Source organism: Muntiacus reevesi, chromosome 3 (assembly GCF_963930625.1).
Source record: "Muntiacus reevesi chromosome 3, mMunRee1.1, whole genome shotgun sequence".
Classification (NCBI taxonomy): Eukaryota; Metazoa; Chordata; class Mammalia; order Artiodactyla; family Cervidae; genus Muntiacus; species Muntiacus reevesi.
Window position 1 is genome coordinate 264,489,851 of NC_089251.1, and position 22,543 is coordinate 264,512,393.

General features: G+C 44.8%; 1 protein-coding gene and 1 long non-coding RNA gene across 3 annotated transcripts; one reads left to right on the forward strand and one right to left on the reverse strand.

The window, feature by feature from the left end:
* Positions 1–37: 37 nt before the first annotated feature.
* On the forward strand, positions 38–10,731 carry LOC136165495 (uncharacterized). The gene is made up of 3 exons (XR_010662531.1): positions 38–280; positions 9,493–9,638; positions 10,578–10,731. It is a non-coding gene; the product is annotated as an uncharacterized lncRNA (long non-coding RNA).
* AMMECR1L (AMMECR1 like) lies at positions 2,253–22,404 on the reverse strand. 2 transcript variants are annotated; one of them, XM_065931984.1, is made up of 8 exons: positions 22,135–22,400; positions 20,504–20,613; positions 12,431–12,875; positions 10,043–10,153; positions 9,627–9,741; positions 8,900–8,990; positions 7,465–7,561; positions 2,253–5,846 (listed from the first exon to the last, which is right to left on the reverse strand). In XM_065931984.1, the coding sequence occupies exons 3-8, from the start codon at positions 12,835–12,837 to the stop codon at positions 5,735–5,737; spliced, it is 933 nt and encodes a 310-aa protein (XP_065788056.1). In that variant the 5' UTR covers positions 12,838–12,875; positions 20,504–20,613; positions 22,135–22,400; the 3' UTR covers positions 2,253–5,734. The 2 variants fall into 2 exon arrangements, with proteins under 2 accessions (XP_065788056.1, XP_065788057.1); XM_065931985.1 differs by lacking the exon at positions 2,253–5,846 and adding an exon at positions 5,872–6,596 and having other exon boundaries at positions 22,135–22,404.
* Between the last annotated feature and the right edge of the window lie 139 nt (positions 22,405–22,543).

The following is a 22,543-nucleotide window of genomic DNA, read 5'->3' on the forward strand; positions in this document are numbered from 1 at the left end:
GAGCGGAGAGGGGCCAGAGCGGTGGCGTCTTGCAGGTCTCTGCAAGTGCCGCGGCAGGGTGGCTATCCTGCGGCCACGGCGGGAGAAAACCCGCACGTTCTTCAACAGTAGGTACTCCGCCGCGAGTCGTGGGGACTGCTCACTTGGCATTTCTGAGCCTCGGCTATCTCACCTGTGAAGTGCGGATGAGGATACCGGTTTCCAGTGCGCAGGGGAAGGATTAGATGAGATGCAGGAACGCGCTGACCGACCCAAGGATCTCTCGTTGATGGGAAGCTGGGTAGGTGACTCTGAAAACATTCAGTATAATTCCTCCAATGCCTCAAAGCATTTAAAATGTTTGATTTGTAGTGGATTTTTTCCAATACTTCTGAACATGTGGATAGTGATATTGAGAAGCCTGTTGGAACATTTGGATGATACTTAGAATAAGTAAGCAAATGAAAAATGATTCTGTTTCCAACTTGAGAGAAAACAGATGGTTGTACAATGAAGGAAATAACCATAGTGCACTGCTTGGCTCAGGAGTGAACCATCTATAAGTATATAAACTGTTCACAAAAAATGAAGATATTACCAGACAAGGGTATGCACCTGTATTCCTTTCATTTATAATTCCTTTAAATTATAATTTATAAAAGTTAATTTGCCTTGTATATGTGTTTCCAAAAGCAATGTATCAGGTGAATTAATGGTAGGTTATATAGTGCTGGCAGAGCTTATTACTGCTTCAAAGTGCTTTCCTACACAGTTCATTAGAGCTGCAGACCAATGCCCGGAGAAGGAGTCTGGGAACATGCCCCAGCTGGGTGTGGGATAACAGACCTGAGCCCATTGTAGGCCCACTTCTCCCATCTATCCATCCAATAGGCTTTTGCAGAGCACCTACCTACTACTTAACTGGACCTTAACACTTGCTGGCTCCAGTATCAGCCAAATCCCCAGCACACAGCAGGAAGAGAAGTCAACAGGGAGGAGAGGAGAACCACAAATAATCCACAGTGATGTTTCACAGGCTGCTTTATCCACATTTTCATTCAGGAAACCATTATAAACATGTCAGTGCAAGGCCCTGAATTTAAAATGAATCAGTCCTAGAGCTGTACCCAAGAGGAGCTCACCAAGAGTAGCTGATGAAAGATCTGAACTTAACTTCCATCATAAAAGAGAGTGACAGAAGATACAGAGAAAGAGATCATTAAGTTCCTCAAGAGCTACTATGGTTCTTTGTACTGTATTGGCTCAGAGTCAAGTTCTTCAACCAGCCCAGTGAGTGCCTTTCAAAGGCAGATATTCAAGCCAAGGTCACAGACCCTAGATTTATCTGGAAGCAGATTTAGAGCAGACTTGAGCACCTTCTCCATCCTTACAAGAACTCTTGATTTCTGACCACATGGCTTAGTTAACATTTCTCAGACAACAGAATGGTTAAAATGGCAAATTTTATGTTATATGTGAGTCCATGGGGTCACAGAGTCGGATGTGACTAACACGTCTGTTTTACTACCACAAAAAGCCAACAAAAAAAGACATGGATTTCCATGCCGTTTAACTACAGGTGGTATTACAAATATGAAATACTACTCTAGAACCATAATTTCTCTTGAAGGAACAAAATTCCTCTCACACACTCCAGAGTTATTACCCCAGTCTGTTTAATCAGCTGTAATCTATTTCTAAAATCATCATCTAACCCTGATAATGTACACCCTGGCCAAGTATCAGGGATTCAGATCTGGGTATCTTTAAAAAAAATTACATCCTTGCAAATAATTTCAGCCAAAGACTAACAATATCAGTATATGAATGTAAAGTTTGAAGTTATTCCTTGATATTTTCTCCAAACACACCTTATCCTTTATAGGCCATCCAAAACTAAGAAGTATTTCCTTTAGATCAGACCACACAATGTCCCAGGGTCACTGTTGGGTTTGTTAATCTCATGAAATATCTTAAATTTGAGCATTTTCCCACTACCCCCTTTCAGGTTGTAGCTTTCTGGGCAAGATCATTGGAAAATCTAAGAACTATGAACCTTAGTTCAGAAAATCTGGCTCTTAAAAAACCAGTGGTACTGCTAGCAACCACAAAAAAATATAAAAATGAAAGGTTATTGGGGATCAACACCATACAAAATATGCAGGCTGAGTAAATATGATCTGGTTGGCTAGCTTTAAATAATGACTATTCAAAAATTACTATTACTACTATCTACTATTCAAAAAAAAAAAAAAAGACAAGACAAAGAACAATTTTTACCCATTATGATTTATTCTCTACAATACTTTGTTAAAGAGTTCAATGATTTGCACTCAGAAGTTATATAGCCAAGAGGCAACCAAGTGTAATACAAAGAATTGGTCTAAAGTCTTTGCACTGAAGGCCATACAAAGTCTCTTGCTTCAGGGAAATAAGAATGAAAATAAACAAAAAGAACAAATAGCTCCCTAGGTTCCAGAATCTCAATAGAAAATAACATCAACAGTTAGTGAAATTGTAGGTGTTAACATACCATGGAATACAGATCTTGTGCAAATATTAAAATTAACACCCAGGACTTCTGTATAGATGATTTTTATTATAAACAATAAAATATATGTAATGTCTGAACTACAAACCTTTCATGTTGAAATGGTCTCTAACATGAGTTGCTTTAATATTATGAAGCGAAAAAGTTTAAGAACCTCACAGTGGAAACAATCCAACACTGATAAACTCTAGTGATCAAAGACATTCTCTTTTAATGAAGAACAAGGACAATTCGAAATTACAGAGAGAATGTCCTAGCTGTGGGTATTATGAGACAAGTCAACTTTCCAGACCGAAAGGCACTCACAGCTAGGGATGAAACGAACTCCGAACCAACCAGCCACAGTGGGCTGGTCCCTTAAAAACAGGGGTTACTGTTCAGCTCGAGCAGTCCAAGGACATAGGAAACACGGAGCAGAGAACATCCCCTTCTCTTTAAACCGCCACTCACACAACGTATACTGGCCACCCGCATCACTGCTTTGGTCAAGCAACATGGAAGGCAGCTCAGTTCCCATTCGGAGTTGTCATTTCCCTACGCAAAGCTGCCATATGGATGATCCAGACTTAGTATTTTTCCTGAGAGCCACCTGCCACACACCTTCATAAGGTGACCATGACCGTTTATTTCCAGACCCCTTCCTGACTTGGCTCCATTCAGAACACACACCGAGTGCCATCCCTCACGGGGCCAAACAGTTTTCCTTGGTTGACTCCTGAGTCCTCTTACTAAAGGAAGGAACTCGAGCGTCTCCATTGCTGGACTTGGATGGGAGCATAAGGGAATGTGCGGGGAGTAAGGCTTCTTCACTCCAAAAACCAGAGCCCACTTCAGTGTGATGCTGGGCTTAAGCCTGATTCTTGTGCACTGATTTTTTTCCCCCCATTTCCTGGGGTTTTTAATTTTCTGGTTTTTTTTCCTTAAATGGCAGGTATCCTACCCCACCCTCAATAAAATTAAACAAAACAAAACAACACAACTATACACTGGGAAAGACAAATAGGGCAACATTTCTACAAGAAAAAATAGGCTTGAAAGAGCATGGCACTGTAAATGCTTGCATGACCAGTCTCACTGAGCGTGCTCAGGGGTGAAAGTTTAGCACCATTTTTTTTTGCTTTTTTTAAACTTTAGAAATTAAACACAACTTTTAACATAGAAGACTTGAACAGTAATGAGTGTAGCCCTATGTATCAATACTGTTGTACAAATTGGAGGTGGGTGGTTTAGCCCAGAGCTGACCACCCTGACATCAATCCATGGCACCTAAGTAACCCTCGTCACATTTGTTTGCAACAAGACATTTATTATTCTCGGCAGCAGGAAATCATGAAACAACTTCATCTTCAGAAGCCTGTTTTCATTAGCACTGCGAGGGAAAGGGGGCAGGATGTGGGAGTGCGGCCCAGCAGCGAGACAGTGCTGGAGCCTGGCCCGCACATCTGGACATCAGCCCACGCTTCCCTGGTACATTCCACACCCTTAACAGCAGAGGATGGTGCCAAGCACACCTGCTCGCCCTAACCCATCTCTTCCAAGAAACAGGACAGCAACGCCTAGAAAAGCATGTGTGTCATTCCTCAGACTGTGTCCCTGCTCCCCCCCGCCCCCCGCTCCTGGCAGAAGAAAACTCAAAAGATCTTTTGACTTGAATATTTGCCCATTTCGGAAAGCCACACCACTACCACATAAACATTAAAAATAAATTAAATCAAAACATTATGTTCACTGGGTTGACACCCAATCCACTTTAGAGTTCTCTAAGCATATTGTTGGAAACCAGTGTATCACCTGTAGGGCCTTTTCTTCCAACTGGCCACCTCTTCCTGTGAATCATTTCAGCAGTGCCTCTGTGACAATGTTTTCAAAGCATCTTCCAAATTCCCAACTTCTATGAACTTTGCCACCATGAGTGAAGAATAGGCAAGAGGGAGGAGAAACTTGCTGACAGCCATTTGGAATCAGCAAGAATGGGAAAGGGAAATATGCCACATGAAAGTATGAATGACCTAAAAATAAGCTATTTGGAACTCTGCCACAGTGGGGTGAAGTTTTCCCAGCGTGTTAGGCAAGATAAAGATTCACCTTGTTTAATTACACAGCTTTGTTCTAAAGTCCCCATAAAGGACTGAAACATTAACAGTTTTCCCACTTCTACAAGCAAACTAGAAAAAGGAACTCCTCTGCTTAAAGGTCTCTCAGGATGTTTGCCTGAAAAGAAAAACAGCTTGGAGACCTTGGATTCCTTCCCGTGACGATGTATCCTTCTAAAACCCAACCCAGTGCTTGTTGGAACGTCTCTGAGAACCTAGATCCAGCTACAGGCACTGCTACCAGTAGAGGAGTGAGGTAGCCAGGTGGTAAGGAAGAGGTCTCTCCCTTGACACTGCGTGCAGTGATGCCATGAGGACCTCCCGCAGGCATCCCAGTCCATCCGCAGCAGGCCAAACCACAGAGCTCGGTTCAGTACCAGAAGACTCGATGCAGGAAGAGTGCCAGAAAATCCAACTGACAGTGGGATGAGAATTAGAACCTTCGAGGCTAACTGAGCAATGAGATCTGCAACGCCATCCAAAGGGCTTCTGGTCGTGAGGTGGGCCTCTGTCCAGGAGCCACAGGACTCATGGTGCCCACGTTCGACCCTAACATGGCGTCCGCTTATGAAGCATGGAGGTTGTGATCAACTCTTGGTATGCAAGTAACTGCAAGTTTAAAAAAAGGAATTTAAAACAACCTAAAAATGTTTCTTGTTGGTCTCCGTTGCCCAGACTGCCAGGGGAATACACCTACTTGATCTGGGGAGGCTGCAGGTGTGTGTGGGGTAGGCCTTCATGGACCATCAATTCCAGCTTCCACCGTGCGCCCGACACACAGGCGGCAAATCAGCAGCAGCACCTGCATGCCAAAGTCTTCTGAGCCCACACGGAATTCTCACTAGTCATGGAGGAGCCCCAATCCAATGGAACCCCGTATTGAGGAAAGGCTGAGATAAGGCTTGGGCCCTCAAGTTCTGTTTCATTCAATATAACCCCTCCCCCCCGCCCCCCACCTCAGTCAGCTGGAGGCAGACTTGGCAACGGAAGCTAGCATCATAAAATGGTGCAGTAATAGAAGTAACTGGACCAGGAAGAGGAGGCATCTGCTCCAATGATGTCATAGCCATTGGTGGCCACAGGGGGGTGGGACTGGTCATGCAGCCGTGTGTCAGGAGTAATGATTGTAGAGGGGCGGGGCATGAAGAGTGCCATTCTGGAAACAATGCTGTCGAGAAGCTATATATTCTGCATAACTGATTGTCACCTTCTCACTTCTGTACCTGTGTAAGGAAACAGGAAAGGGTGTTAGGAACCCCAAATACTTCATTTCAAAATCACGCAGCAGAGTAAACCAAAAGCTTATTCCACATTTTGAAAGAATAAAATGGAAGACCAAGAGCAATCTTACTTACAGAAAATGAAAGACAGCACAAGAAAACAGTGTTGTTATTACAAATGAACAAGATGAAAAAGCACAGTCACAGTTCACCCCTGAGAATGTTTTCTGTACATCCCACCTTTAAACACTTCATATGCTTATCATTAGGCTGCTCTTAAGCAATCTGCTACTAGGGTCTGGATGAAGAATTTAAGGTCAAATTATATGGGTGGCAGACGGGAAGATGGCTGCACCAATGCCCAGTGTAAAATGCGTTATCTATTTCAGGTTAAAATGTGATAAATTTGACAGAAATGCAACTTCAACTTGCAGAAAAGCAACAAACAAGTTATTTATAACTAAAAGGGGCACAGATACCTAATTCTGGGTCAAATTCTGATGAAGCAGGTTAAAAGATCCTGGGTCTCACTTCCCAGATGAATGTGCCATATCATTATATCACAGGGTCATCAGAACAGAATTCATAGCACTTTGGCCTTGCTCTAAAAAGAGCCATGAGTCAGGATGCAAAGCATGGGGTGTTACAAACCTATGGAGCCTACTACAGACCACAGGAGCTGGGTGTGACAATCCTTACCCAGAGCCATCTCTTTCCCTCTGTAATCACTCCTCCACTGCAAGGTGATTATTCCTGAATTTTGACAGGGAAATGGCTGTTCAAATAAATTATAATAATAATGATAATAATAATGCTTTGTATTTGAAGATTTTTCTTTTTTGGAATCCAAAGCATTTCAAAAACATGGGGTTATCTTCCAAATAGACCTGTGAGGTTACTACATGATTATTCAGCATTTTACAGATGAAGAGGCCAACAGAGGCCCACACAAACCCACAGAAGCTACACCTCTCAGTATTTCCAGTTTCAACAGGGATGGGAAGAGAACTGACATCTACTGACCACCTACAATACTGCCTGGCCCCAGACTAGAATTTCTGCATACATTACCTTACCACACTCTAGAACAACCCCAACGCAGGATTTTTTTTTTTCCTGCTCAGAGAGGCCCAAGTCACACAGCTGGAAGTGGTGGAGCTGGGATTTAGGGTCCAATTCATGCAGATTTTACTATAGCCTCCCCATAGATGTATTTGCTCCTAACAGGCAGAGGCGTTTCCTTGTTACTAGTCCTTCAACACGCCACCTGACTGCATGTGGTGACTTCGACTGACCCAGGACTTCTGTTATTAAGAGCCTTCTCTCCTGCTTTCAGCCTTCCCACTCAGCCTCCCAACAAGTGGGTCTGGCAAAGACACCCACAACTGTTCAGCAGCTACTCTGCCCCCACTATACCATCAGCTGAACTGTGGACACGCCCAGGGTGCTGGGGAGCCTCTGCTTTCACTGCTACTGCTTCCTCAGAGCTTCAACCTCACAGATACTTCTTTGGTTTGGAGACATTGGCAGGGAACATTTTTCTCGTCCCTGTCTATCAAAAGTATCTTCCATCTAACCCCAACTAAGTTAAAATGACAAGGAAAATGAGACAGTGGCTTACCTGGTGAGTTTGATGGTTTTTCTGAATTCACTGGTAATTGGAGCCTTAAAGCCACCTTTCCTGAGCAAGGAATCTATCGTCTGGATCTGATCCCAGTCTAAGGAGGAGACAGGTGCATGGACGTCAGTGCACAGTGACAGCACCGGGCAGGCAGTGCCCTAAGCAGCGACAGGAGGGCAGCAGCCGGACCCGCCGCGGGCAGAGCGAGCTGGGTGCTGCCCCCGCATCCCGGAGTCCTGTCTGCCTTGCTGGCAGTCCAAGGAGAGCCTGAGACGTGCTAGGATGCCCAGCACACACCATCAATGGCCTTCCCCTTCTTCTGAGTCTTTCCTGTCAGGTATGATCCCAGGACAACTATCTAGGAGCAAATGTGGTCCCAACTTAGTTGGCCTAGTGCGCTAACTAGGGCTAACTAGTGCGCTAACTAGGGAGAAGGGAAAATTCATATTCTGCAGCTTGCATTCCTTTATGTGGCCTTGCTTCATTTTGATGATTTCTAGGAGTCATTTTCTACTACAGACTTGACAGCAGGACAGAAGCTGTTCCCTTAGGAAGGATGGGAAAGTTGTTTGCACACCTACTGCTGTGTTGTTCTAGAAGTATTTTCACCAGATACAACCAAATATATCAAATTGAAAACCAAACAAATCACTCTATAACAAACTCCATAAATCACTGCAGTAGGTGCCTTGATTTTAATTTCCTCAATCAGTTTTCAAATAGCAGAAGTGTTTGATTACTTACCTAAATTATCATCACATCTCACTATCAGGAAATATTCCTGGTCCATCTCCTTGGACAGAAATGCCAGACTTATGACCTCAAAGAGATGGCTAAAAGGTTTCCTCCTTTTTAAGCCATATCCCCACTGCTTTGCATGATGGGAACCAACAAGGCAATCCCTCGCCACATAATCAGTTCATTGATACACTGAACTCAGTATTTTTCTCTATTTCAGTTTCATACCTAACTACTAGATATTATTTTCAAAAAAAGACTAGTTCCAAGAAAGAAAGAAAATTGGGTTGTACACTGTAGAATGCATAAGCAACATTTTAAGGTATTCTTCTAAATATTCTTTTAAAGAGAAAACCTGCCCAACCCACTTCCTACCTTTAGGGTCCCACTGCAGGAACTACTGAATTCTTTTTTCCAACAATTACCACTGCAGTTTTTGGGCCAAGAAATACTGCTACTCATTGAAAGTTAAGTGAAACAGGCACCTAAGAAGTATTTACCCCTTTTCTTTCCCAGCTCTTTTGGGGAGTTTATTCCTTATTCTGTAAGAATTTGATAGATATGGAGAGGAAGAAAGCCACTCATACTTAGCTACATTGGACTAAAAGGCAACACATCCCACTCTCCTGCCCTCTACGTGACAACACTGAAGGGTACCATTCACAGTGAAGGGTATCACTCCATCTGTCTAACTCACCTTGCTCCTTTGCAACCTCAGGTAAGTAAGTGGCTGTACGTTTGACGCCTTTTTCATTGATGAATTCAATTCGAATCCCATGGACCCCAACCTACAAAAACACACAACCAATAAATGCTGTTTACTTACTCTAATGGAACTTCACAATTATCCTCATGTAAATTGACACTGTCCCCTGACCAGCTTGACCCAGGGCTGAGAAAAGGGGAGCCTCATGCTGTTCAAGACTGACTCTCTCTCAGGCATAGAAGCCAAAGAAACTGCTGCTTCAGGGAAAAGGAGACTCTAAGTGCAGCCACCTCTCTGAGACTATGGAGGTTACATAAATCAATTCTCTTAATAACGCATCCAATAATTGGGAATATTCCACCTTTAATATTCAAGAACAGGCTGCAGGATTTGATCAGGGTTCCTGACTTCACATGTGGCTCCTAATAACAACATTTATTCAAGGGCTTACCAAGAAGAATCAGGAATGTTCTCCTTTATCCCATTATTTATTAGGCATGGGAAAAGGACATGGGAGAGAGTGGACTGGTAAGAAAGGGGTTCCTTTCTGCTGCTAATATCGAAGTATCTTTTCTGTCACCCAGGTTGCCTACAACTGCCTCTGACCTCAGCTCTCACATGCTTATACCCTTGCTCAATGAAGGAGATACATTACCATGTACTAACCCGAACCCAAATGCAACGAGAGATGCAGAGTTCCAAATGCGGCTGTTCTCACCTCCCAGTCCAGGTAATCACTGGCATCCTCAAAGTTAGTAAGGAGGGAGACAGAGCAGAAAAGTTTAGGCAGCTCCTCTCGGGTCAGGGGGGGAAATCGGCTGTCCTTAAGTGCACTGGAGGGGACAGAAAACATAAGTGAGGCTGCTCCGGAATTGGGAGCCAACATCATGAGCCTGAAAGTTTATGGCTCTTGAGTTCTGCAAAAAACATTCACTACCCATCAACACGAACATGCTAAAAACAACCGATGCTACTAACTGTCTATACTTGAACTGCTAAGCGACTCACCAGATTAAAGCCCCCACAGCTCCTGATTATCAAAAAGAAACACTCAGGCTTTACCACTCAGAAGAAACAGGCAGTTATTTTCAAATTTTGCAAATAATCTACCCGTCTCACGTGTGGTGTCGTTACCTGGTTAGCGTGTATTCCCTGAGTCCTGAATGAAGATTCATGGCTGAGAAGGTCCCAATGCAGCCTCGAAGCCGCTTGTCCCGCCCTGTCTTCCATGTCACAAAGAGTGGACTGAAAGAGCAAGCAGGCAGCGATCAGAAAAGCAAGCCCTGGCTTTCCCCCGTCCGCCTGTTCTTCCCCAGCACAACTCCTTTCTGATGTGAGCTGTCTGAGAGGCTGTGGCCTCGGGAGCTGTGTGGCCCCAAGGTGGAAATGGAGAGGAGATGGCCCTGAGGCACAGGGAGGCTCCTGCAGCCCCCCTGCAGCCCCTGCTCTCAGCTCCGCGCCACTCCACATGGAGGTGCTGTTTCCGTCTTCCTCTGCTCAGGACTCTCTTCTAGTTCTCCACATCTTCCTCCTCCTGTTTACTCTCTTTCTCTGTGTCTATGTCTCCCAGTTCCAACCTTCCTGAAGACATACTAACCTGCACACCTTCTCCCCTCAACCCCGTACTGCACCCATCATTATTTCTGTCTCTTCTGTTTATAAATTCCAGGAAAAAAAAAAAGTCTCCCCAAGAAAGCTTATTCTGCGGACATCCCTGGTGGTTAAGAATACACCAGGCAACGCAGGGGGTTATGGGTTCAATCCCACATACAACAAGCCTGTCTGTCATAACTACTGAGCCAGACCGCCACAACTAGACTCTGTTCGCCACAACAAAATATCCTGGATGATGCAATGAAGATCCCATGTGCCTCAACTAAGACCCAACACAGCCAAATGAATAAGTAAATAAATATTTTAAAAAAGAAGGCTTATTCTGGGATTTTCCTAGTGTTCCAGTGGGTAAGAATCTGCGTTCCAATGCAGTAAACATGAGTTTGATCGCTAGTTGGGGAATTAAGATCCCACGTACTGAGGGACAACTAAACCCCGAGTGTCACAACTAGAGAGAATCCCACGGGCCGCAACTAAGATCCAATGCTGTCAGAAATAAATAGCTCTTTTTTTAAAAAAAGCTTATTTTCAGCAGAAGTTACCACTTTCCAGGCCAAAGTCATACTGCATTAGGCTACATCAGAGAGACACTAATAGATATTTAGACACAGGTTACTGGGCTGCCGCCTCTTCCCAAAACTTTTCCATGTTCCTTTGCCTTTACCTCTTAAGATTCTTGAGTTAACACTGCTAAAAAGCAACTTACATCTTTCAAGTTACCTTTGATCATTATTACAAGGCAAGATCTCCCAGCTACCCATCTTTTCCTTTCAGTAAAACAGCTGAACAGCACCAGCCAAAGTTAACATTCCAAAACCTACTCAAAAGCCTTCCAGGAATTCCACTGTGCCCACACCCTACAAAGCTGTGGTCACCACTTACTCATCAAAGTCTGTGTCCCTCTCCTGCAAGGGACACACCTAATCCCATTTAGATCAAGGCTCAGACTTTCCATCTACTTAGTTCGGATTTTTCTGTCCACAGATGTCACATGGCAATACTTCCCTAAAAAGCGAGCACATTTTCTCATTTCCTCTCCTCTGACACAATCACAGACTAACTTCCCCTCTACCTCTGCCCAGACAGTGTGAGACACACCCTGTTTAGCTTTTGTGTGTGATCTGTCAACTCAAGTCTCCCGAGAGCAAGGACTGTTTCTTCATACCTGTCTATTCCCTGCCCAGTCCTCAGTATGGCGCTAACAGTTCTTAGTCAGTGAATCCTCTAAAAGCACCTCCTAAAAAATAAAGCAGCAGCACTGCTCTCTAAATGCACCTCGAAGCTGGTTCCAATTCTGAGAAACAAAGCCTGTTTGTCTGTCTTCACTTGACTTCACCCATTACATACACATATTCCTTATTTAAGTCACTAACACCTCATGGGAACTTGGGAGTCTTGAACTAAAAACATCAAAACAAATTCTGACATTCTTGGTGGGGTGCTGGCATCCCCACGGGACTGATAGTAAGTGATGGGACTCTTGTTAACACCATCTCAGTTCCCAGTAAATGAGCTCATCTCCAGCCTGGCTGGAGTGAACACTGGTAGTTCACTTGGATTTCAGCAATGCCCGGGTCCACAATGGTGTGGTGGTGTGACTTCTCCACATGAGGGTTTGAATGACCTACCCCCCTGCCATATGAAACCAAAAGACAATCAAAATCAAAACCCTCCTGATTTCCAGAATGTAACTTTAATGACAAGCCAACAACTCCTTCAAATGTAGCCTAGTATCCACTTTTGATATTCTAGATATTCTCTGGATACTTTTCTTCATTCTTTTCCCATTAACCTTTGCCCAAACCATGTTAAAGCTTTTTACAAGTAGAAGATTCTTGCAAGAAAGCGACCCCAGAAAGAGGCTTCTGTGGCGTTCTTGCGTTCTCGGCGCGTGACCGCGTTACTCACTAGGGGTCGTTGGTGAACCTAGGGAGCCGCGGCTGCGGGAAGCCGTAGAGGTGACAGTACAGGACGTCAAAGCAGTAGCAGCACATCTCTGCAGTCACCACCAGGTTCTTGGCGGTGTTGGCAGTTCCATTGGGCCGGGGGAGAGGGCTCAGCGCTCCCGATGCGGGATTCATTCGTGTGATGGGAGAGTTTCCAAGTCCCAGAGTTAAGTCCGACACATTCTCCCGACCACTGCTGCCATCCACATGCTGGTGGTTTTGAAGAGGTCCTGAACTCGAGCCGGGGACAGTTGTGGACTGGTTCCCGTGACTGTGCGTTCCACTTCCAGATAACTTAGGCTTCTTGACCCCACAACAACCTGCTGCCAGCTTGGGCTCAAGTGGAGGAACACAACGTCTTTTTCCCATCCTGATTCAGTGCTTGAGGTCCGGAATGCTGCAGAACCCTAATCCAAAAGAGAACACCCAAGCATTAATTCAAATGGTTGGTTACAAGAACACAGAAATCAAAGAGAAAGGGTCTACATGGAAGGGGTAGGAGTCATCGAGTTCTTTCTCACACAGGGCACACTGGTCACGAAGGGCGTCAGACCAGTGGGCTGGAAGAGACTCTGCACTCCAGACCAGGGACACCTAACCGTTACCTGAGGGGAAACTAGTTTCATTTTCCATGAAGGTTATGGTCATCATGGATGCAGGCAGGCCACAGACGGCTCCCTCGTGCCCAGGTCTCCTCGGGCAGAAAGACAGGTAGAGTGGCAGCCAGTCTGCAGGCGGATGGGGACATTTCAAGACCGACTGGAAGGCCGCACTTGACCTGACAGGCTCTTCAGCAGGATGCTCTCTCTACATCTGTACAGGCTCCAACCTGAACCACTCTGTTTTTAAAGAACCCCAGAGGAGCTTTCATATTTTTCCTTGTTAACCACATCTTTTCCGCATTTTCCTCTTCACCAACCTCAGCTTACCTGTGTGACTTTAGCGCCAGACCTCTGTGAGGATGAGAAGCAGCCGCTGTTCTGACGAAAGCTCGCTAGCACAAGGCTCCCGCCCGCCTCTCTGTGCCCACAGTGACCCTGCACAGTCTTACTTATCTTCTTCCCTTCTCCTCTGAACATACTCCAATTTCTACACTTCTATACTTTCAAGATCCCATTCAAAAAAAAAGCTACAACCAAGCAGAAGCCTTTATTCACACAAATGACCCAAGCTTCAGTCCTTTTGTGAGGTAGCCATTTCTGCCCTGTCACAGGAAGGCAGAGATGCAAAGGCATGAGTCTGACAAAATGTGGCATCAGATGGGAGTTCCAGCTGATAAAGGGGAGGAAGGAATCTTTTCCCATTAAATCCTTTTTCTTTTTTTGAACCGTTTCACAATCTCTACTTTTATTGCCTAATTAGATTTTATTTCCATCTGGACAGCTTATTTTTTATTGGTGCGTGACAATATGATTTGTTTTTTGTTTTTCCTTCTGGACCCTGGATGAAAAGAAAACTCAGTTCTGGGAGGGACTGTCAGATAAGGGTACAGAATATGGTGAAATGGTGCTCGGTATCCTCAAAAAAATTAGCAAAATCAATCCTAGAAGATCCCTTATTTGCCCTCTTGCTAGTTAATAAATAGACTGCTGTGGAAAGGGAGGAATAGATTCAAGGGCAAAGAAGGGTCCAGACGGGATGAGGAAAGCAGGGACAGGAGTGTCTACCCCACTCACTCCTGCTCTCACTTACACCTATCCTCTAAATAAAGTAGTAGTAGACTTTACTGCTACTGCTGCTGCTAAGTCACTTCAGTCGTGTCCAACTCTGTGCGACCCCATCCGTGGGATTCTCCAGGCAGGAACACTTGAGTGGGTTGCCATTTCCTTCTCCTAAATCCTTTTTCTTAAGAAGCCCAAGGTAAAGATACACAGCTGTACCATGACCTAGATCCTTTTTGTTGTCTATGTCAACAATCGAGATTCAGGGAAATAGATCCTAGTTATTTCAATGTTGATAATACCAGAGCTTGTAAAATCCTGCTAACCTGAGAAAAATGGACTTTGTTTTTTTCACAAATCACTACATGTTAGTTCTAGCCTCCTACTCAAAATATATAATTTTTATCTAAAATTTTCTCTGTAATTTGAACATGCAGCACACAATTGCCTTTTTAGGCACTACTCTATTATATAGTATTTTGGTTGTAGTGTCTACAATCTTTTAAATAAAATTAGATATGTACATACCCATTTCCAATGCTGTTATTTCTACAAACACAACTTGTCACTTTAGATTGAATGAGATCCAAAAATTTCACAAATAGTGCTTTTGTTTCTGATATATCTTGATCCCTAACAAAATACACATTTTTGTATTTAAGACAATTCTTTGGAAGAAAGTTGTCTCCAGCAGAGGAGTAACAGTTTACACATTTCGATGTCTAGCTTGCAACAGGCTTCTTTTTGAGAAAACCTCCTGCATGTGATACAGTAAAACCTCCAGTGACTAGACTGTTTCTGAGTGTGGATATAACAGTCTTGTTCAGACTGTTAAGAGAGGGAGCAGGAGGTTCTGGTTAAAAATGTTGCCTCCCGAGTCAAATGGCCTGGGTTCAAATGTGATTCCTCCAGGATTAACCTCTCTACGCCTCAGTTTCCGCAAACTGGGAATAACAATAGTACGTGCCTCATGGGGCTGTTAGGAGAATTGAGTTTAATCTATGTGAAGTGCTTCCATACAGTTTCTGGCATAAAGTTAGCTGCTTCTGTCATCTGGGCTCTCATCTGACTGCTCCCCCCAGAGGTGGAGGCTCTGGGAAGGCTAGGACTTTGCTGCACACTCAAGGCTTAGAGCACCAAACAGATGCTGTTTAAACAGGATTTCACTTAATCCTCAGAACCACCCAGCAAGGATGATATTAGCATCATTTTACAAAGGAGGAAACTTAGGTTTAGCAAGAAAGGTAATCTGCCACTAAGTGGCAGAGTCAGGATTTGGACCATGATCTATCTGTCAGACTACAAGGCTCGGGTCTTCCCACCATGCCACAAAGAACAGAGCCTGCCAGTAATATCCATTGGATTCAGTCCCTTTCCTAAGGGCGTGATTAAAAAAAAAAAAAAATGAAGGGTATACTAAAAACTAAAAGAATAGCTTGCACACTTTCGCCAACAAAAATGGAGCCGAGGGGAGCTGACTTCCCTGGTAGACCAGTGGTTAAGAATCCACCTTCCAATTCAGCAGATATGGGTTCAACCCGCAGCTGGGGGACTGATTCCCACATGCTACAGAGCAACTAAGCTTGTGCACTGCAACTACCGAGGCTGCAGGCTCTAGAGCCCATGCTCTGCAGCAAGAGAAGCCCCCCCACACCACAACCAGAGAATCCCCTCGAGACGCAACAAAGACCTAGTGTGGCCAAAATAATTTTAAAAAAAGGAGAAGCAGGGGAAAGAAATCAAAACCTAAGCCCAAAGCTCTGCCACCACCCTGACAATGGCCAGTACCCCTGCCATAGTCACCCGAGTCCACAAGGCATGATGTCACTGTCCTCTGAACTCTTACTTGACTTTCCTCCTCGGGCATTAACTGTAGGCAGAGGGTTTAGAGCATGTATTCAATGAAGCAGAGGGACCTTCTCTCAAGAGCTAGAGCTTTAACAGCACCAAGAGGGGCCTGCGGCTCTGCCTCTAGAGTCCCAACATTCAAAGAAGCAGAGAGAAGGGATGAAATAACAGTAAGGTGAAAAAACAAATCCTTCCTCATTCTCCTTACACCGTAGGATGCTTGAAGGAAGAGAGAAATGTCATGAGATAGTGGTAACTCAGGTGTTCCTCCGAAGGTGCTATCAGTTCTCTGATGGGCGAAACAACCTATAACAGAGCAGTGGGTTTTCAAACCATGCCAAGGCAGGTGAGGTCAAGCTTAGGAAGATTCTGCTTACACCAGTGGTCCCCAATCTTTCTGGCCCAGGGACTGGTTTCAGAGAAGACAATTTTCCCACAGGGGTGAGGTGGGGATGGTTTCCGGACGATTCAAACACACTAACTATGCACTTTATTTTTAATCTAATGCCACTGCTGATCTGACAGGAGGTACTGGTCCGAGGCCTGCAGCTGGAGACCCTTGGCCCACCCATGATGTACAACCACTGCTCTGGAGTGGGCCATACCGAGAGATTACATTTAGCAATCCCCCACACCATCCCCAACTGTGATTTGTAATCAACAGAGCCAACCCAAACCTCGTGGATCCTCAGGACCAAGACCACTAAACAGACAATTCAATCAATATTCTCAATTAGTGACTAAAGGCAGAGTTAGAGACTTTGTGCATCAGAAGTATATTAGAAGGCATTTCTTTAAAATTTATTCCATAAAACTTAAATCTATAGAAAACTTCAAACAAAGTAAAATAGTATAATGAACCCAATACCCAGGTTTAATAATTATCAACAAAGGGCCAAACTTATTTCATCCACAGCCTACTTACTCCATCTCCCTCACCCTACTGAATTATTTAAGGTTTGTTTTTAAAACGGGCCAAAACTTTACTTATCTGTCGGCGTAAAGCAAACATTAACTAAACGGTACAGACTGTGAAGGTGCTGGCAATGAGTACTTTTATTTACATAGCAACCACTGCCTGTCAATTCCATCAGGTTTCTCTCTAAAGTAAGGCTCTCCTAACCCAACTCCAACAAAGGGGGCATCTCACCACAGCTGTGTCCCAGACCTGGCTCCCGGGACTGCCTCACAGCAACAAAAGACACACTTGATTCTCCAACAGCTCTGTTTCTGAGGGCACAGTGTAAGATCCTCCAGAATAACAGTATTTCAATGCAATAGACTAACCTGCTGTGACCAACGAAAAATACCCCTAATGGCATACATATTCTACCTCTCTTAGAAAACTATGCCTTTGTTCTCATCCTTCCCCAAAACTTCATAAAAACTACCAGCAACAGTACCCTGATTACAGGAGTAACCGAATGGTTACTGTCAAGCTGGTTCATCTGAAGTAACTGGAATCAGGTAAAAACCCTTGCGTTATAAACACATATACCATGAAGACCCTTCTGGAGCCTTCAGTCGGCTAACCTCAAGGCCATTTTAGGGGCCTATAATAGTGATGTCATTTTCCTACACTCCATCTACTTTAGAACAAACAATGAGAACAAGCTAGTTAAAACTGGATTTCTACCAGATGGAGACAATATCCATACTTCCACAAAGAGCTGGAGGAAATAACAGGAGTCACTGTTTTACCTCTTAAGGCCTCCTAACCTAGCAAGTATCCAATGAAGTTGTTTTCAGTGTTGAAAATCATCATCCCCTTTATCTGACATGCAATGCTCAAGGGATCCTGACCCTCACGAGGGTCCACAACAAAGGCACCTTTGCGGCCCTCTCTGAGAGGAAGGTGAGTGGCATGCTGCAGACCTGGGCCAAGTGGCATACAAAGCCACCTGAATTCCAGCCAGCACTGAACTCACCAATACCTTTAGTCACAGAAGCTGGGCTGCATTTCTGTTTGTTTTCCCACAACACCTAACCCAGCATCCTGCATATGGCACACACACCAACAATCTTATTTACAGATCTCCCAGCAACTTCATTTAAGTTAGCCTTATTAATAAAACGAGTATTTATGGTACAACCTGATCTTTACTCTGTTCCACCGTGAGGTGCTGACTGTTGCGTGTGTCAGAAGCTGAAGGTGACTGAAATACAAGTATGTATTCTTATCAACAATGTCAATTCTACTCAGCCCAAACCAAGGAGTGGTTTAATTCATAGCAAAATGGATAGCTAATGTGTACCATTCATTCTAAAAATCAGGTCAAATACCCCCTACACTAACTTTGTGGTTTTATTTATGCTGGTCGCTGTTCTCTGCCAAATTACAGTAATTGGTCAGTCCTAGGCTTGGCCTCAGGTGCTGTTTAACTGTAGGTTGCTCAAGGCTTTCCTTCCAAACACGGTACCTAGTTCCTAAACTGTATGTGACAAGAATTATCCTACTTTTTAAAAATGATGGAGCACTTTAAGAGCATTATTTGTCTGGAGGGCAATTTACAATTTTAGAAGTTAATGGAAATGATGTGTCATAAACTGCTGATATTTATAAACAAGATGCGGAGACCAGTGCTGAGGGGAGGGTGTGAGAACATCCTGACAGACACGGCTGGCTGGGCAGCAGGGTCTTCTTCCCTCACTGGGGGTCCCTTCCAAGGCTCCAAAGTCCACTGAAAACAACAACTTGATGCCTTCCCAGAGCAGCTCCCATCCTCAGAGGACAGAGTCCAGGCTTTGGGGTCATCATCTAGGCGCAAATCCCAAATCTGACTTAGCAGGTACAGGCTGTGCAAACTCAGGCAGGCTGTCTGTTTCTGTGGATCCAGGCTCCTGCTACCACAGAGGGTTTATTTGTGAGCATTCATTGAGTAAGACATGAAAAACATCTAGCAGATCTTTGGCACAGAACTACTATTTATTAAAGCGTCTGCTATTCTATTAATATGGGGTTGTTATTCTAATGACCGTGATGCTTTTCCTCTTTGGAGACCCATACTTCTAATAAGTCATCCACTGATCTTTTCATTGTGAGATGCCAGGAAGTATAAGGAATATTGGGCTGACAGCTGTGCACAGCTCTATTCTACAAGAGTCCTCTTTTAAGTTTGAAGCCATATAACAAAAAGAAACTAAAATTGCTAAATACGCTATTACAGAAATCTTGATATATATTGAGCACCAACAGAACTACCGAGTCAAAATAGTTAGATTTCCAATAACCAATAATAATTTTCTAGATAAAAATATCTAGAAAGGCTACGAGGTAGAAAAAAAAGATAGGTTCACCTTCGGAAGACAAGTTTCAAAATAGCTATTCAGGGGCATGACCTTTTAACAACAACAACAAAAAAAAATAGACTTGGGAGGTAGGAAAAAGGGAAAAAAAAAATGAGAGGGGTCTCTGCATTTTCTTCTGTTATGATTAGTGTCCAGACGTCTATTCAAACCAAGTTTATACAGAAGGGAACAGACTGTTGTTTCCTTTGCGACACAGAAGTGAACTGAAATTCAATTTAATAATTATTTGAGTAGTGAAATGGCACGTAAGCTATATTCTGGCCTACTTAGGGAACTATTCCAAGAAATAGTCAGATGAAAGACCCACAAAACATTCTGGACATTGTTTCAAATAATCATCTCTATATTTCTGAAAGCCGATCATACACACATACACATGTGAAACATTTGCTGTGTAAAAATTTTCCCTGCAAAAAACAGATCTCCCTATACAATTGCTTTTTAAATTTACAGATTTAGAAAAACACACAATGCTATACACCTTCGTGTGAACTTAGCTTAAGGAAAAACATGAATATAAGAAATCAAATGTTTTGTTTTCTTTTTAGATCCCCTCCCTTAACAATGTGAGCTATGGCAGGATGCCAGATCTTTCTGGGCCTCAGTTCTTTCATTTGTAAAATGAAAATATCTGTCCCCTGCCTTCCTCATAGAGAGATGATGAGGTTCCAATAAGACATGAAGCATTCTGAAAAACTTTTTTACAAGTGTTTGCATGCCATCAACAGACTCGAGGGGACCCAGCAGTAATAAAAAATTTCCCAGAACTCTGTTTACATGTAGAATTTTAGTTAGTTTTAAGAAAACAGTATCACCCTAGCATATTTAGGGCAAAATGTTCCAAAATTCTCTGAAAATTCTAACCATATGGAAGACATCTGATAATTGACCTTAACAGAAACTCTATTAACCTCTGAGTTATGATCTTTGTCTTTAAAGGCGAACCTTTATGTAACCCAAGGCTAAGTGTAATGCTACAAAACCATCTAAGTCGCTCTAATAGGATTATGGAAAATAAACTTGTTTTTTACCAATTAAAATTATTTTAAAAGCGAGAAAGTGGAAGGATTCATCAAGTTTAGGACACTCATGTAAGTAGAAAAACAGAAATGAACAAAGTAAACATATATTCTAGTCCAAGCACAGGCCTAAAACCAAATAAACAAAAAATAAAAGCAACACAATTCCATTCTAAGTATGTCCAAGGTAATACTCACTGAAAGCAGAAAGTTTGTATTGTCAGGGGAACAGCTATAACAGAGGAGGGGAGCTATTTTGTCTCTGACATAAATTTTCTTCCTTCCGATTCCATTCCTTCTTCCTGTACCTAAGATGGAAACGCAGGTGCAGTGAGTGAACAACATCAAGGCGGTGCAGAGGTAAGAGATGGTTTTTGAAAGGACTACAACAGAGTAATTTCTAGGAAGAAAAAAAAAAAGCTAAGGAACAGGCTTTCCTTAATTCAAAATATTTCAAAATCTAAATATAAGGTGGCAAGGGCAGCCCCCTGCACTAAATCACCTCATTCCTGGCCTCAACACCAAGAAGGGAGGACAAGGAAGATTAAAGGTTTTATTGAACCTGAACATGAAACACACATTAAAACTTCCTCCCCTCACCACTAATTTAGATCAAAAGTTGCTCTCAGGCCAAGATACACCATCTCAAGGCTCTCTACTGGTTTCAGACTACAAACAAGATTCCCAAATCCTCTGCAAATGTGGTGCGGAAGGATTACTGGACCGCATGTCAGAGTCCCGAGGACAGGCCATCTTGTTATCCCAGTTGGAGATAACTGTCCGTAACAGTCCGTCATCATTACTCTTAGGCTGGCATGAATCTCTTCATAATCTCTTCATCAACTCTCCCCACCCCCCAGTAGTAGATATCTGAGTTATTCCCAAAGATGTAAACAGGAGACTCCAGGCCCCACCCACTCTATCCAAGGAGAGGGCAGTGAAAGAGGATAGGCCCAGAGGGATAAGGGTGAGAGAGTGTGGCAAAGTGAGGAGTTCAGATCAGGACAGGGAACGGAGGAGGGCAAGTAATGAAGGGCAAAATCCACAGCCTGGGAAGGAGGGAGGAATAAAACCCACTGAGTATCAGGTGGAGAGTTGATGGAAATAGGTGCTTTGGGTGGATAAGGAAGGACAGAATCAAAGTGGGGTTTAAAAAAAAAAAAGATTAATGAAAGGCGAGTGCGTGCGTGTTGAAGAGTTTAGCAAGCAAAGGGCGAGATACAGGGGGGAGAGAAGAGATCGGAGCGGGGAGGGGCGAAGCGGGCAGAGAGAAAGGTAAAAGGTAAGAAAAAGGTGATGGTAAGAAAAAGGCGCGGGGCGCCAGGAGGATTCGGGAGACGACCCAGCGACGGGTAGGGCAGCTAAGGCCGAGCCGCGGGGGTGGAATCCAGACGCCAGGCGGGGGAGGGGGCGACGGGACGGGGGGCGAGGGCCGCCAGGAGGCGCCGGAGACCACCAAACTTTATACGACCCGAGACTGTTTCCAGGAGGGAGTGTAGAAAGAGTGGGAGCCTCGCCTGGCCTCGCCCGGCCTCTCCGCGCGGCCCGGGGCAGGGGTGTCCGCCCACCCCCTCCCCAGCGCGTCCCCCGACCCTCCTGCCCCCGGTAGGCACACGCGGCCCGCAGGCCCAGCCTGCCGCCTCCCTACCCGGCCGCTCAGAAGCCCCTCCCCCACGCTGCCCCGGGACCCTCGCCCCGAACCTGGGGGACCCGCTCCCCAGCCCCTCCAGTCGCCGCGGAGTGAGGAGGCCCGGAGGGCACGGCGGCAGATCGTGAGAGGGCGGCCCGGCGGGGCGGGAAGAGGGCGCGGCGCGGACCGAGTTTCCCACCTTTTCTCCTGGCCCAGACGTAGCCGGGGCAGACGGGACCTCTCGCGCTCTGCCTCCTCCTCCTGCTTCATGGAGCCATGCGCCTGGGTGGGGGCTCCCGAGAGAAGCGGGCCGCGGGCGGGCCGGACGCGCGGCGCGGACGGGGCGGGGCCAAGAAGGCCGGCAGGGGGCGGGCGGAGGAGGAAGCGGCGGGGCGGCGGTGGCGGCAGGGAAGAACTGCTAGAGGTATTCCCCGGGCAGCTGGAGGACTGAGCCGAGTCGGGACCCGAGTCTTCCGGTATCCCAGCAGCCACCGGAGGCAGTGAGGTAATGGAGGAAGAATGTAGGGAGTCCTCCAGTGGACCACACGCCCTCTAGCGAGGCGCCAAAACCATAGAGATTAGGGGGCCGCCGGAGCACCGCCCCGCTA